The following is a 13,163-nucleotide window of genomic DNA, read 5'->3' as shown; positions in this document are numbered from 1 at the left end:
AGTTTAGCACAAACTGCAGGATACCAGTGATCTGTGAAAAAGTAATTATTTAATGCCAATATTTAAGGCATATATTATACATATTTTTACAAGACATATTTATATATAAAAGTGATTAATTAATTTGCTAATTAAATAAAAAAGTATTACCCGCAATTTTTTTTTGTGATTTTTCAAGCAAATATTCCACAAAATGTACAGTAAATAGCAAACACAGTATTAAGGGGATAGTTCACCAAAAATGAAAAATTAGCCCATGATTTACTCACCCTGAAGTCAGGTGTATATGACATTCTTCTTTCAGACGAATACAATCAGAGTTATATAAAAAAATGTCCTGGCTCTTCCAAGCTTTACAATGGGAGTGAATGGGTCTATGTCTTTTGAAGTCCATCAAAGCGCATCTATTCATGATTAAAGTGCTCCACGTGTCTCCGGGGCTTAATTGCTAAATATAATTTGTTAACATTTATAACAGAATAAACACGAAAGCAACATACATTTTTTGGAAAGAAAAAGAAGAAAACAATGTACACTGGCTGATGACAGACTGCAGACATTCATAAGGACTAGAAAAACAAAAATTACACATTCACTCAACTCACAAAACAAATAATTGTAATATTGTTAAGACAGATAGCCGGGAAATCCAGACCTAAATCTAAAAAATTTATGAAAATGACTAATGAAAATCGGCCAGCTCGAGGGGCGGCACCAAGCATGCATTTGAAAATCTCACTGCACGCAATTGGATAACACTACGACCAATCACAACAATAAACCCCATACGCTACCAGCGGAGCTAACTGGTAGATTAGACTCTTACCGTATCCGGTCAGCAAAACAGCAAAAACGTCCTTCTTGCAAAGGAACGATTCGAGCGCCGTCGTCTGTTCTTCTTTTAGAGAAAAGGCCAAGTCAAACTCGTTCATTGTAGCGGCCAAAGCGGTTTCAAACAACTGGTGTTCATCCATAGCCATCTTGCAATGTTTACTAATGACTTCAACATCACAGCGCTGTCATCATCTGTTTAGCTCGCCTCTGGCCCGCCTATATCAGATAACCCGATGTGATTGGTGCAGCTCAGATCGAGGGGCATATTTAATGAGCTCCATTGCTATTTTGCTATTTAATTGCTATTTAACTCGCTGAGCAAATTCAACTTGTGCTCTCGCGAGAACTCTGAATTACCAGGGTATAAGACAGACACAATCATCACAAGAAATGAATTCGTGCTTGCTCGTATTCAAATATATGTATGAAATATATTGTGTTGAAAAGATTCACTTAAAACATATTGTTTTCACAATTAATTTGTTAATGAGTTAGAGCATGAAAAATCATATATACCCACAGCATGGACACTTGATCTGCTATGGTACGGCAAGAGAAGAGCGACAAAATACAATACCCCGGTACACAAGGTGGCGCTGCGCAACTTTACGCTTCTGACACTCGCTTGTCACTCAGAAGAAGAGAGCAAGTATTTACGCGCTTGTCAAAATCATACAATGAAAACATGGATATTTCAAGCACCAGTAGCTCCAGCTCCAGCGATGAAGAAATTATTGTTCTGTTGAATGAGGAAAGACGCCGGAAAAGACGCTGATATTGGATACATCCCATAGTTACGAGAAGAGAAGAACATGGGGAGTTTTATCGACTGATACAAGAGCTGAAAATGTATCATGAGCGTTTTCGGGGGTATTTTAGAATGTCCGTCAGTGAGTTCGAAAATTTACTTCAACAACTGGCTCCCTCGCTGACAAAAGAACAGACACACTACCGTAAACCGGTACGGTGAGTTACGGTGAGTTCGTTTACATTGTTATTCACTTCAATGAATGTTGTAAAAACATTAATGAAGCGTTGTTAAAAACTAGTATTTGTCTATTTCTATTTCAGTTTTCTAAGCACTGGGTACTCGTACCGCACTATTGCGTCCAGCTTTCGACTTGGTGTGTCAACTGTGGCTTCGATAGTGAGTGAAACCTGTGATGCATTGTGGCATTGCCTCAGAGATGAACATTTGCCAGTGCCTACTGAAGAGATGTGGAGGAGTACAGCCAGGAGGTTCCATGAAAGATGGAATTTCCCTAACTGCTTGGGAGCCATGGATGGGAAACACATATACATCCAGGCCCCTGCAAACTCTGGTTCTCTCTACTTTAATTATAAAGGTACGTTCTCCGTTGTATTGCTGGCCTTAGTTGATGCAGATTACCGCTTCCTGGTGGTTGATGTGGGGAGCTATGGCAGCAACAGTGATGGAGGCATCTTTGCCAATTCTGTGCTGGGAAAGGCACTCAGAGATGGAACTCTGAATGTTCCCCCACCAAGTGAACTTCCAGGTGCTCCTGAGCTGGGAAAAGTTAACCATGTCATTGTGGCGGATGAAGCTTTTCCGCTGAAACCATATCTCCTCCGGCCATACCCTGGACGCGGTCTCCCCACAGAGAAGAGAATTTTCAATTTTCGTTTGTCTCGGGCACGGCGTATCGCTGAAAATGTATTTGGCATCCTCAGTCAACACTTCCGGGTTTTCCAAAGAACTTTACAGTTTCAACCAAGTGTTGTTGACAAAGTTGTCAAAGTGCAATTATTTGCGCCCGAAAGGAAATGACCAGAATCATGCCACAGAGGATGACCATGATTGTGAGCAAACACTACAAGGCTTTGAACATTGTAGGGGGCAGCGGGCATCTGTGGAGGCACAAAATGTCTGAGAACATTATGTGTTGTAGTTTTTTGCCTTAAGAGGTTCATATAAAGAGAGGTTATTTATTTAATTATTTTGTTTTATTAGTGATGATTTATCCATGTTATATTGTGAAAAATAACAGTATTGCCTTTCAATAGAGTATTTTCACAGGCTTTTATCATGTATCCTGACTCAAATAATGTGTTTCTAACAGCAAACACTCAGAATAAAGTGAGATGATCTGATGATGATCCTGAATGGCTTGTTGAATGAGTGTTGATAGTCTGAGGCTCATCAATATTAACAGATCTGATGAAAACACTCTTTATTTCATGACAATAGTTCCTGTTTTCACCTCATTTATAATGCTGATGTCTTCAGATCTCCTCCCACAGCAGTCACATCATCAGTGAAGCTCCTCCCACTACATTCACATCATCAGTGAAGCTCCTCCCACAGTAATTCCCCAATAAATGCTGTAAATTCCCATCAGCTACAAGTGAAGACGAGCATCAGAGCATCAGGAAGAGCTGAAATCTGCAAAGACTGAGTTTATTAAAGAGGACAGTGAGAACATGAGTGATCCAGAACCCTGCAGAATGAAACACACTGAAGATCCTGAAGAACAAAGAGGTTGGTGTTTATTCTTCATTGACCCTGCATGTCGTAACCTTCCAGGTCGCATATTTGGGTTGCTGGGTGCCAGCATGTCCTGAACAACAACAAAGTAGCAGCAGAATTTTAGTTATTTTCAACATAGTTTACAAAATATTTATTTTTAGGAATAGTCAGTAAACACCAAGTTACTGATAAAGTTTTATTTGTCAAATATCATACAAGTTATTCATAGTTATAGAGATTCTTCTTAGAGTAACTTTGGTAACATGCGCATGAATGGAAGTCAGTGCAAGGAAAAGTCTAGTGTGAACGGCCATTAATAATTAAAATGGCTTTAGTCAAATAAATATCAATCTCAAAGTTGGTGTCAAAATATAGCAGTATTGTATATTTTAATGTTAATATCATGTTAGATAATTGTCATTGATCAAATATATTTAATAGTTCTTGCTAAAGGAACATGGGATTCGTGCCTATAATGTTTTAAAGATAATAATTGTAATCAATTTATAAAAAGGCATCAAATTATCATATTTTATAGCAGTTGTCTACTTTCTACTATTACATCAGGGCTCACTTTCATATCCTTCACTTTATATTTCTCTCTTTAAATTGTTTTGATGTACTGAAAATTAAATTGTAATATTTGTTTCTTTCATGTCAGACCTGATGGAAGTAAAGGAGGAGAGTGAAGAACTGAGTGAAGTGGAGGAGGAACATCATGTCCAACCTGGAGAAAAACCTTTGAGTCGCTCAAAGACTAAAAATACATTTTTAAAGAAAAGACGAGCCAAGAAATCTTTCACCTGCACTCAGTGTGGAAAGAGTTTATTTGACAAGCGTAATCTTGAGTGTCACATGATGATCCACACTGGAGAGAAACCGTTCTCATGTGATCAGTGTGGGAAGAGTTTCAGTCAATCATCAGCCCTTAAGAAACACATGAGGATCCACACTGGAGAGAAGCCGTTCTCATGTGATCAGTGTGGAAAGACTTTCAGTCGATCATCAAACCTTAATGCTCACATGAGGATCCACAATGGAGAGAAGCCGTTATCATGTGATCAGTGTGGCAAAACATTTTGCTGGGCATCAGAGCTAAAGAAACACCTGACAGTTCATACGAAGGAGAAGCCGCATTCATGTTCTGTGTGTGGAAAGAGTTTTTCACTCCTGCAATATTTACATAAACATGAGAAAATACACACTGGTGTGAGAGAGTACATGTGCTTTGAATGTGAGAAGATCTTTACCACAGCAGACAGTTTAAAACTGCACCAGAGAATTCACACTGGAGAAAAACCTTACAAGTGTTCACACTGTGACAAGAGATTCAGTCAGTCAGGACATATGAGATCACATGAGAGGATCCACAGCAGAGAGAAGCCGCACACGTGTGATCAGTGCGGAAAGAGTTTTGCTTTTAAAAGTGACCTGAAGCGACACATGAAGATCCATGCAGTGGAGAAACCACATCAACACAGTCTGAGATCACGGTAAGTAGTTTATTTTCATGTGCTGAGCAACAAAGTCTCTTCTTTGTAAGTTAGACACACCTCACCCTAGGCCTAAAAAATAAATTGTTTGGTTCCGGTTTTCGACCGACCGTCAATTTATATGCGACCCAAATTTATTTTATGAGCTTGGGGAAGAAATAATACAAATTAAATAAATACACAAATAAAAAAACTTTGAGGCGAACTATAATTTACGTTTTTGTACAGCACCGTTTTTGTATAGCACTCTTGCCATGTTGTCAATGCCTGTTGTCCTCCAGCAATGCTCGCCAAACGAGGCGCTACACGGTCGTTCACGCATCATTGTCGTCACTTACGCCCATTTCTCCATCCGTGTTATAGTGCTTTCACATATGCTGCGTTTGCAGTGCGTAACTGGTACGCGGCTGTACCACAAAAACCTTACTATTTTTATTTGAAATCCAGAAGTTATCACCAACTTTTATTTAAAAAAACAAATTATCAGCATTGCGATTCTCTTTGTACACATATACACTCTTTAAAGGACGTATGCACGTTTAAACACTATTTAAACAACGTCGGCCTATTATTTATGCATTACTTCTACTTATATTAAGTTGCTCAAGCAAGTGGTCAAATATTTAACTATGTACATGTCATTACAATAATCTAGCCTTGAGGTCATGAACGCATGAACTAATTGTTCCGCATTTGTCAATGAGAGCATATGACGTAATTTAGATATATTTTTAAGATGGAAAAACGCGGTTTTACAGATACTAGACACGTGACTTTCAAATGAAAGATTGGTATCAAAGAGCACACCCAGGTTCCTAACTGACGACGAAGACTTAACAGAGCAGCCATCAAGTGTTAGACAGTATTCTAGGTTATTATGTGTGGGAGTTTTTTGTCCAATATTTAGAATCTCTGTTTTTTCAGAATTTAGAAGTAGGAAATTACGAGTCATCCAATTTTTTATATCCGCTATGCATTCCGTTAATTTTGTGAATTGGTAAGTTTCGTTAGGTTTTGAAGAAATATAGAGCTGAGTATCGTCGGCATAGGGGTGAAAGCTAATTCCATGTTTCCTAATGATATCTCCTAAGGGTAGCATGTACAGAGTGAACAGCAGCGGTCCTAGTACTGAGCCTTGTGGTACGCCATACTGAACTTGTGATCGATGAGACATCTCATCATTTACTGCTACAAACTGATAACGGTCAGATAAGTGTGATTTAAACCATGCTAATGCAATTCCACTAATGCCAACATAATTTTCGAGTCTATTTAAAAGAATGTTGTGGTCAATGGTGTCAAATGCAGCACTAAGATCGAGTAACACTAATAGAGAGATACAACCACGATCGGATGATAAGATCAAATCATTTGTGACTCTAACGAGAGCTGTCTCGGTACTATGGTACGGTCTAAATCCTGACTGAAAATTCTCGCAGATATCATTTCTTTCCAGAAAGGAACACAGTTGTGAGGATATTGCTTTTTCTAGTATCTTTGACAGAAAAGGTAGATTCGAGATCGGCCTGTAATTGACTAATTCTGTAGGATCAAGTTGCGGTTTTTTAACAAGCGGTTTAATCATAGCCAGCTTAAAGGTTTTTGGTACGTATCCTAGTGAAGGGTTGGGGTCAGAATCTCTTGTCTCTTCAATTTAAATTTACATATATCCTTTTGAATGATTACTTTATTCTTATTAACAGTTCAATAAACAAGTATATGCATGCTATCATAATCATTTCTATATTCATTGAATGAATCAAATATATACCCATATGTGAGTGACCAAACATACACACCAACATTCCTTGCATTTAATTCAGAATATAAGTGATTCAAAAGTGTATATGATGTTTTAAAGTATGCATGTATGATTAGCCTTTATATCGACATATTTGTGATTTCCTAGTTTGAACTTTTAAGTGCCTATTTTAAAGAATGTGAACAGAATGCGGTTCTATTACTGGACCCCCTTTTTAACACCGGCTCTGCTTGCCACAGAAACATCACACAGTGAATTACAAGAACACAAACTTTTTGCAGTCAAGTGGAGCAGATTGTACAGTATATTATTATACTTTGGATTTAATGTTATTTTTTATACATTGAATGTATCTTTATAAAAAAGATAGCAGCATTAAGTGCCATTGAAGGGGTGGTTGATTTCTGTGTGTGTTTAACCATTTTCTTTTTGGTGCGTTCCAATGTATGATTTGTCCTTGATTTGTGTTCGCATGCAAGGGCCCTTTTGATAATAATTCTCGTGAGATACAGAGAGCGGCGAGAAGGACTTTGTACTCATGTGTTGCTTATACCTTCATAGATCTGCAACTATCTTTCTTGGTTGACTTGTATAAGTTCAAGGGTCAATTTAAAATACATAGATTTACCTGACTTTTAATTAAGTGTGCATCCTCATGTGCATTTCTCTAAGGAGTAAAGGGGGATATTATCGTTCCTGCTTTCCGAGGAGTGAAATGTTTTATCAGTCTGTTATGGTGGATTGCTCTTCTGATAATGAGCTCAGGCCTTCTTCAGCCTTGAAGAGAACTGTTGTTCGTTGGTGCTGTGTGTGTGTGTGTGTGTTTGATATTCTTTGCAGGTTCTTAACACTGTGATATACGACGTATAGACACGAAGACGCCTTTCTCGGACCCTGAAAGGTCACCATGGACTTAAATTTTGGAATTGGGCAACAACTGTTTTGATTAACGATGATATACCCACTTATCTATTAAAAATGTATTCATGTTTAGACTTTATGTTCTCTTAGCCAATCAGAAGTCAATGATGATGTATGTCCTTGGAAAAGGTATAATTGGTGTGATATTTTGTGTAAGGTAGAGTTAGCTTGCGACCTCCTCGTGAGACTTTGACGCTGGCTCTACCAATTTAACTGCAAACTTTCAGGGTTTGCGTTCTCGAGCCTCAGGCACTGTTTGGTGCGTATTACTTCATGTAATTATTGATTAAACTCTTTATTGATTTTATCAACATCTCATTGTTATTGTCCATTTTCTTATTTTCTGCTGATTCTGCTTTAATTAGGAATAATTTTAGTTCTTAAAGTCATGAAGTATCCTGATATGATTGCTTTTTGAGCTTTCCATGTTTTCGTTTTTTCAATAGAGCTTTTAAATGCCTAATAAATGATATTTCACTGCACACATGCCTGACATTGAATAAGATTGCTGTCTGTCTACATTATTAACAGTTTCATATCCAGTATCATATATACATTTCAAAGAGTTTGTTCTAGTCAGTTTGAAGTTCATTCACACCATGAGGCTTCATGAAGTCAGAACAATCACTATGAACTTTAAACAACACCAGACCCAGCTCCAGCTTTGAGATGTAGGGTGGGCCAAGGGAAATTCCTAGTTTTAACATTAGATTATTTTTTTAATCAATGAGTAAAAATAACAAAGATCAGGGGCCTCATTTATAAACGTTGCGTACGCACAAAAGAAGGCGTACGCCGCTCTCTACGCAATAATTGGTATTTATAAAAAGCAAACTTGATGGGAAAATGTGCGGTCCTTCACGCAAATGTTGACCCAGGCGTACGCACAAAAACTGAGAAATGAGAAATGGCGACACCGTCGGCAGTTGGAAGAAACACGTGAAACTGTAGACCGTTGTGTAAAAGAAATGGCAATACTGCCTCTCATAAATAACATGAAGTCTTACAATTAACAGCCGACACGAACACCCGTTTGATCGATCTGCAGTGTAAAACAAACAAAAGCAAACGAAGATTAGAACAGAAATGCAAATTAACACATATTTGCAAAAAGAAAAGTGAAATGTAATGTTCTGTAATAATATTGGCATGTTATGCAATTCATCCTCATAACACATCTGTAGCTTGTCAGATGCAGTCAAATGGATGGTAATAAAATGCCATGATGCCGTCACAATGCGTAATGACGTGAGTGAAGTTACGTTTCTTGGTTTTTCTCTCCGTGTTTGCCATGATTTCGCAATCGATGAATATTAACTTGTGGGCGTTTCACGGACTATTTATGGGCAACTATGGGCGTGACATGAAGCCGCAAAAGCTGCGCTACATTTAGAATTGATTGTAATTTATTAAGGGAAAACTGCGTAGGATGTGCACACGGTTTTATAAATCCGAATATTTCTGTGCGTACGCATGTCCTATGTTTCATCCGTACGCCACATATGACGCAAATCCTACGCAAAGTTTTGTAAATGAGGCCCCAGGTCTGGGGCCCCTGGGCTTGATTTTATGTTTGGGCCCTACATATGCTGCAAATGACCTTAACTGGAACATCATTATAGAGTAGCACAACATACACAACAATTAAATTTTAACCTATTTGAGGTTCCTAGAACAATTTATATGCAACATGCCAAGCCTAGTCAAAGTTTAGAGGTAATATTAAATAGTCATTAATATACAGTACAATACAGGATGTGCTCTATCAGCATAATTGCGTAATCGGTGTTGGGTGTAATGCAGTACTAACTAATTAATTAATTACTGTAATTTAATTATTTTTTATTCTAAAATTAAAATAAGGAATTTCTCTTTAAAAATAGTACAGTAATCTTATTACACTGTTGAAGATGTAATTAGTAGCTTTTAGTAGAATAAAATAGAAGTCACGAGAATACAGTCTTCTGTAGAAGTGTTTTTATTTCAGTGTTTTTTCTTTGGTAAGGAAATGCGCTAGTCGAACTGCCTTATGGATCTAAACATAAAAGAAGCTTTCTACTTTTATCTGGGGTTTCAACAAAAGGAAATTCTACAGGTGCTTATCTACCAACATGCCTTTACTATTTGTCTTAGGACGCTACAGAATAAACTGAGCCGGACTTTACAGGCCAAAGCACTTTTCAGACTGGATGGAGGTGATCCTCCTCTGCTTATTCTGACTATTTTGTGCTTCACTTGAAAAAGTTCCTTTCACCTTTAGTAACTGGAGTCACTTCAGTTCTAAAATAATAATAATAATGGAAGGCTCCTAGTAAAGCTGAATCTGCGTGGGCCTGATTGGCTGCGGGGGTGTCCCGTACGCAGGCCGATGACGTCACCGCTCGCTCGCGCCGTCTCTTCCGTCATTGAGAGATTCGGCGTCGAGTCTTCTGAGAAGAGGAGAGCAGTTCACGGTATTTCTCATATTTACACAACCATCACACACACTTTATTCAGTTTGATTAAGCGACAGGCTCATTCTTGTATTGTTTTCATCGATCACAGCGATACTGGTGCGTCTTTTCTGGCGTCTTCCTTCTGAAATAAACATTTAGTGCAGCAGCAGCGAGCATGAGGAGAATATGTGGAGTTCATTCAGACCTGAGCGAGTTTGTGCTCGTTTGTGTGATTGTCTCGATGTTTGGAGTGAGAACTGTTACTGAATGTCAAGTTAAAGTTAGATCTGTGATGGGAATCGATCTCAAGTGTTGCTGTTGCCGTTTTCATGTTTACCTTTATTTATTATTGTCGACATATATCTTTGGCAGATTACATTTACTTATTAAAATTGATGTAGACACTTTATATTGCCCCTGTATGAGTAATGAACGTGGGAAATATCAAATCTATACATGCATGGGAATATGAATATTAATTAAGTTTGACACAGTAAACGTTACATTTTCTTTATTTTTTAGAGTTTTATGATCATTGTCAGTTTCTGTACATATGAATATGTAACATGTTAATGATGGAATTACTTTATTGCAATTAATAGTTATTATAAAGTCAAACTATATTTAGATTCACATATTATGTGTTGTAGTTTTTTTGCCTTAAGAGGTTCATTTAAAGGTTATTTATTTAATTATTTTGTTTTATTATTGATGATTTATCCATGTTATATTGTGAGAAATAACAGTATTGTCTTTCAATATAGCAGTTTTACAGGCTTTTATCATGTATCCTGACTCAAATAATGTGTTTCTAACAGCAAACACTCAGAATAAAGTGAGATGATCTGCTGATGACCCTGAATGGCTTGTTGAATGAGTGTTGATAGTCTGAGGCTCATCAATATTAACAGATCTGCTGAAAACACTCTTTATTTCATGACAATAGTTCCTGTTTTCACCTCATTTATTATGCTGATGTCTTCAGATCTCCTGTAAATTGACACTTAAAGGTGGTATCAGTGATTTCAGGCCCAAAAATATTTTTATCACATTCATCTAATCTTTCCTAACGATCTGCTAGCTGCCCGCCCCATAAGCATGCCGTCAAAAAAACTTATTTCTGTTTTTAATATTTTTAACTGTTTTTCTTACCATTATTTATATTTGGAAGAATTAAAATTATTTATATTATTTTCTATATTTCTAGATACCTGTATTTTAATGAAGAAGCAGAATAATGTAAGGATTAGCAATAAAAATAATTAAAACAATGAATTGGCATCAGTTACTGTACGATTAATAGATAGACATAAATGCTTAGAAGTGTCATTTAGGCTATTATAAAAACAAACTCAGTGATTTATATTTTTGATTTTGGCAGATAAGCACCTCCCACTACATTCACATCATCAGTTAAGCTCCTCCCACTGCAGCACGTCATCAGTGAAGCTCCTCCCACTGTTATAACATCATCAGTGAAGCTCCTCCCACAGTAATTCTCCAATAAATGCTGTAAATTCCCATCAGCTACAAGTGAAGACGAGCATCAGAGCATCAGGAAGAGCTGAAATCTGCAAAGACTGAGTTTATTAAAGAGGACAGTGAGAACAGGAGTGATCCAGAACCCTGCAGAATGAAACACACTGAAGATCCTGAAGAACAAAGAGGTTGGTGTTTATTCTTCATTCATTCATGATGCTGAAGAACATTCATGTTAGAAACATTCAAGCACTTCATTACATTTAGATAAACAGTTCAACTATGAAACGGTACAGAATGTTCTGGGTTTTCTTCAACAAATGGTCAGTAAAGGGAGGTTTGAGACATTTTTCTATTGATTGTCAACATCAGATCAAGCTAAATACTATTTTAACTGTTTTATTTTACATTTATTTTATATCTGGTTCCCAAGTAGCAACAACGTTACCAGAATTTTAGTCATTTTCAACAAAGTTTACAAAATATATATTTTTAGGAATAGTCAATAAACACCAAGTTACTGATAAAGTTATATTTGTAAAATATCATACAAGTTATTCATAGTTATAGATATTCTTCTTAGAGTAACTTTAATAACAGGGTTGATGAATACAGTCAATGCTACAGTTTGTGTAAAAACTGAGACAATTGAGATTATTTTCTTGTCTTCCCATCATGCAGTAGAAAGAGACCAGATGATGTCACTTCCTGTGTGAATTTTATTTTTAAGAAATACTGTATTTTAAATACAGTCAGTGAAGTCAGTGCAAGGAAAAGTCTAGTGTGAACGGCCATTAATTAAAACGTTTTAGTCTAATAAATATCAATCTCAAAGTTGGTGTTAAAATATGGCAGTATTGTATATTTTAATGTTAATATCATGTTAGATAATTGTGTCATTGATCAAATATATTCAATAGTTCTCACTACAGAAACATGGGATTCGTGCCTATAATGTTTTAAACAATAATTGGAAGATGAATTTTCCTCATTCATGGAAAGTTTCAAGGACATATAATCAATTTAAAAAAAAAACTTACTTTTGATTAAAATGCTAAATTTCATATTACATTGTGGGTGTAAATGAATAATGCACAAGACAATGGTGACACCAGAATAAAAATATTCATGATTCTGAAGCTGAAAACAGAATAATTTTAGACAAATATACTTGCACTCTGTCACTGACTAAGTTAGATATATTTACTGGCCACTTCAGACATTTGGCAGTATGAGGACCCACAAATATTCTCCCATTGCATTATAATGCTTGATATATTGTATTATATTATACAATACTTGAAAAACTTAAACTTGATTTTTTTCTCACACAGTAATTGTTATTTTGGGTGAACTACCCACGATACATATTGATGCATTTTTGTATTGTGATTTATTGTGACACGATATATTGTTACATCCCTAAATAATAATAATAATAATAATAATAATAATCAATTGTAGGCTATTGCCTAAATAAAGCATATTCAGATTTTTGCTCCAGTTGGTTTGTCATCCTCATATTCACACAGACTTCTAAACTGTTGATTTGACACACACTCTCCCCCTGCCAAGATCACTAGCAAATTTGATGGTATGACCAACAGACTTTTTATGCAATGCATATAAAATAAACGACCGAATGGCAAACTACAAAAAAGGGCAATCCTCACCAAGTAATAACTTACACACACAACGCAATACTTGCCATAAATTTGAGAAAATTTTAAAACCTGAGGTAATTATTTACT

The 13,163-nt window shown here is 36.5% G+C and overlaps 4 protein-coding genes across 4 annotated transcripts in view; 1 reads left to right on the top strand and 3 right to left on the bottom strand.

Annotated features, from left to right (window-relative positions):
* LOC307156367 (uncharacterized protein) overlaps positions 1 to 13,163 on the bottom strand; it is a 1,306,365-nt gene that overhangs the window by 359,138 nt on the left and 934,064 nt on the right. The gene's annotated exons all lie outside the window — the stretch shown is intronic.
* LOC307156000 (uncharacterized protein) overlaps positions 1 to 13,163 on the bottom strand; it is a 279,400-nt gene that overhangs the window by 164,436 nt on the left and 101,801 nt on the right. The window lies entirely within an intron of this gene.
* The window catches only part of LOC307156221 (uncharacterized protein), a 171,897-nt gene that overhangs the window by 110,809 nt on the left and 47,925 nt on the right, over positions 1 to 13,163 (bottom strand).
* LOC307156351 (uncharacterized protein) overlaps positions 9,847 to 13,163 on the top strand; it is a 43,185-nt gene continuing 39,868 nt past the window's right edge. Inside the window, exons 1-2 of the mRNA XM_079867639.1 lie at positions 9,847 to 9,951; positions 11,315 to 11,600. Of these exons, the coding sequence (XP_079723765.1) occupies positions 11,567 to 11,600 (34 nt within the window). The 5' untranslated portion in view covers positions 9,847 to 9,951; positions 11,315 to 11,566. The remainder of the gene's footprint in view (positions 9,952 to 11,314; positions 11,601 to 13,163) is intronic.

This window comes from Squalius cephalus, assembly GCF_949319135.1.
Source record: "Squalius cephalus genome assembly, chromosome: 1".
In the NCBI taxonomy this organism is placed as follows: domain Eukaryota; kingdom Metazoa; phylum Chordata; class Actinopteri; order Cypriniformes; family Leuciscidae; genus Squalius; species Squalius cephalus.
Note: the sequence above shows the minus strand (reverse complement) of the source record. Positions and strands in the feature narration are given on the sequence as shown.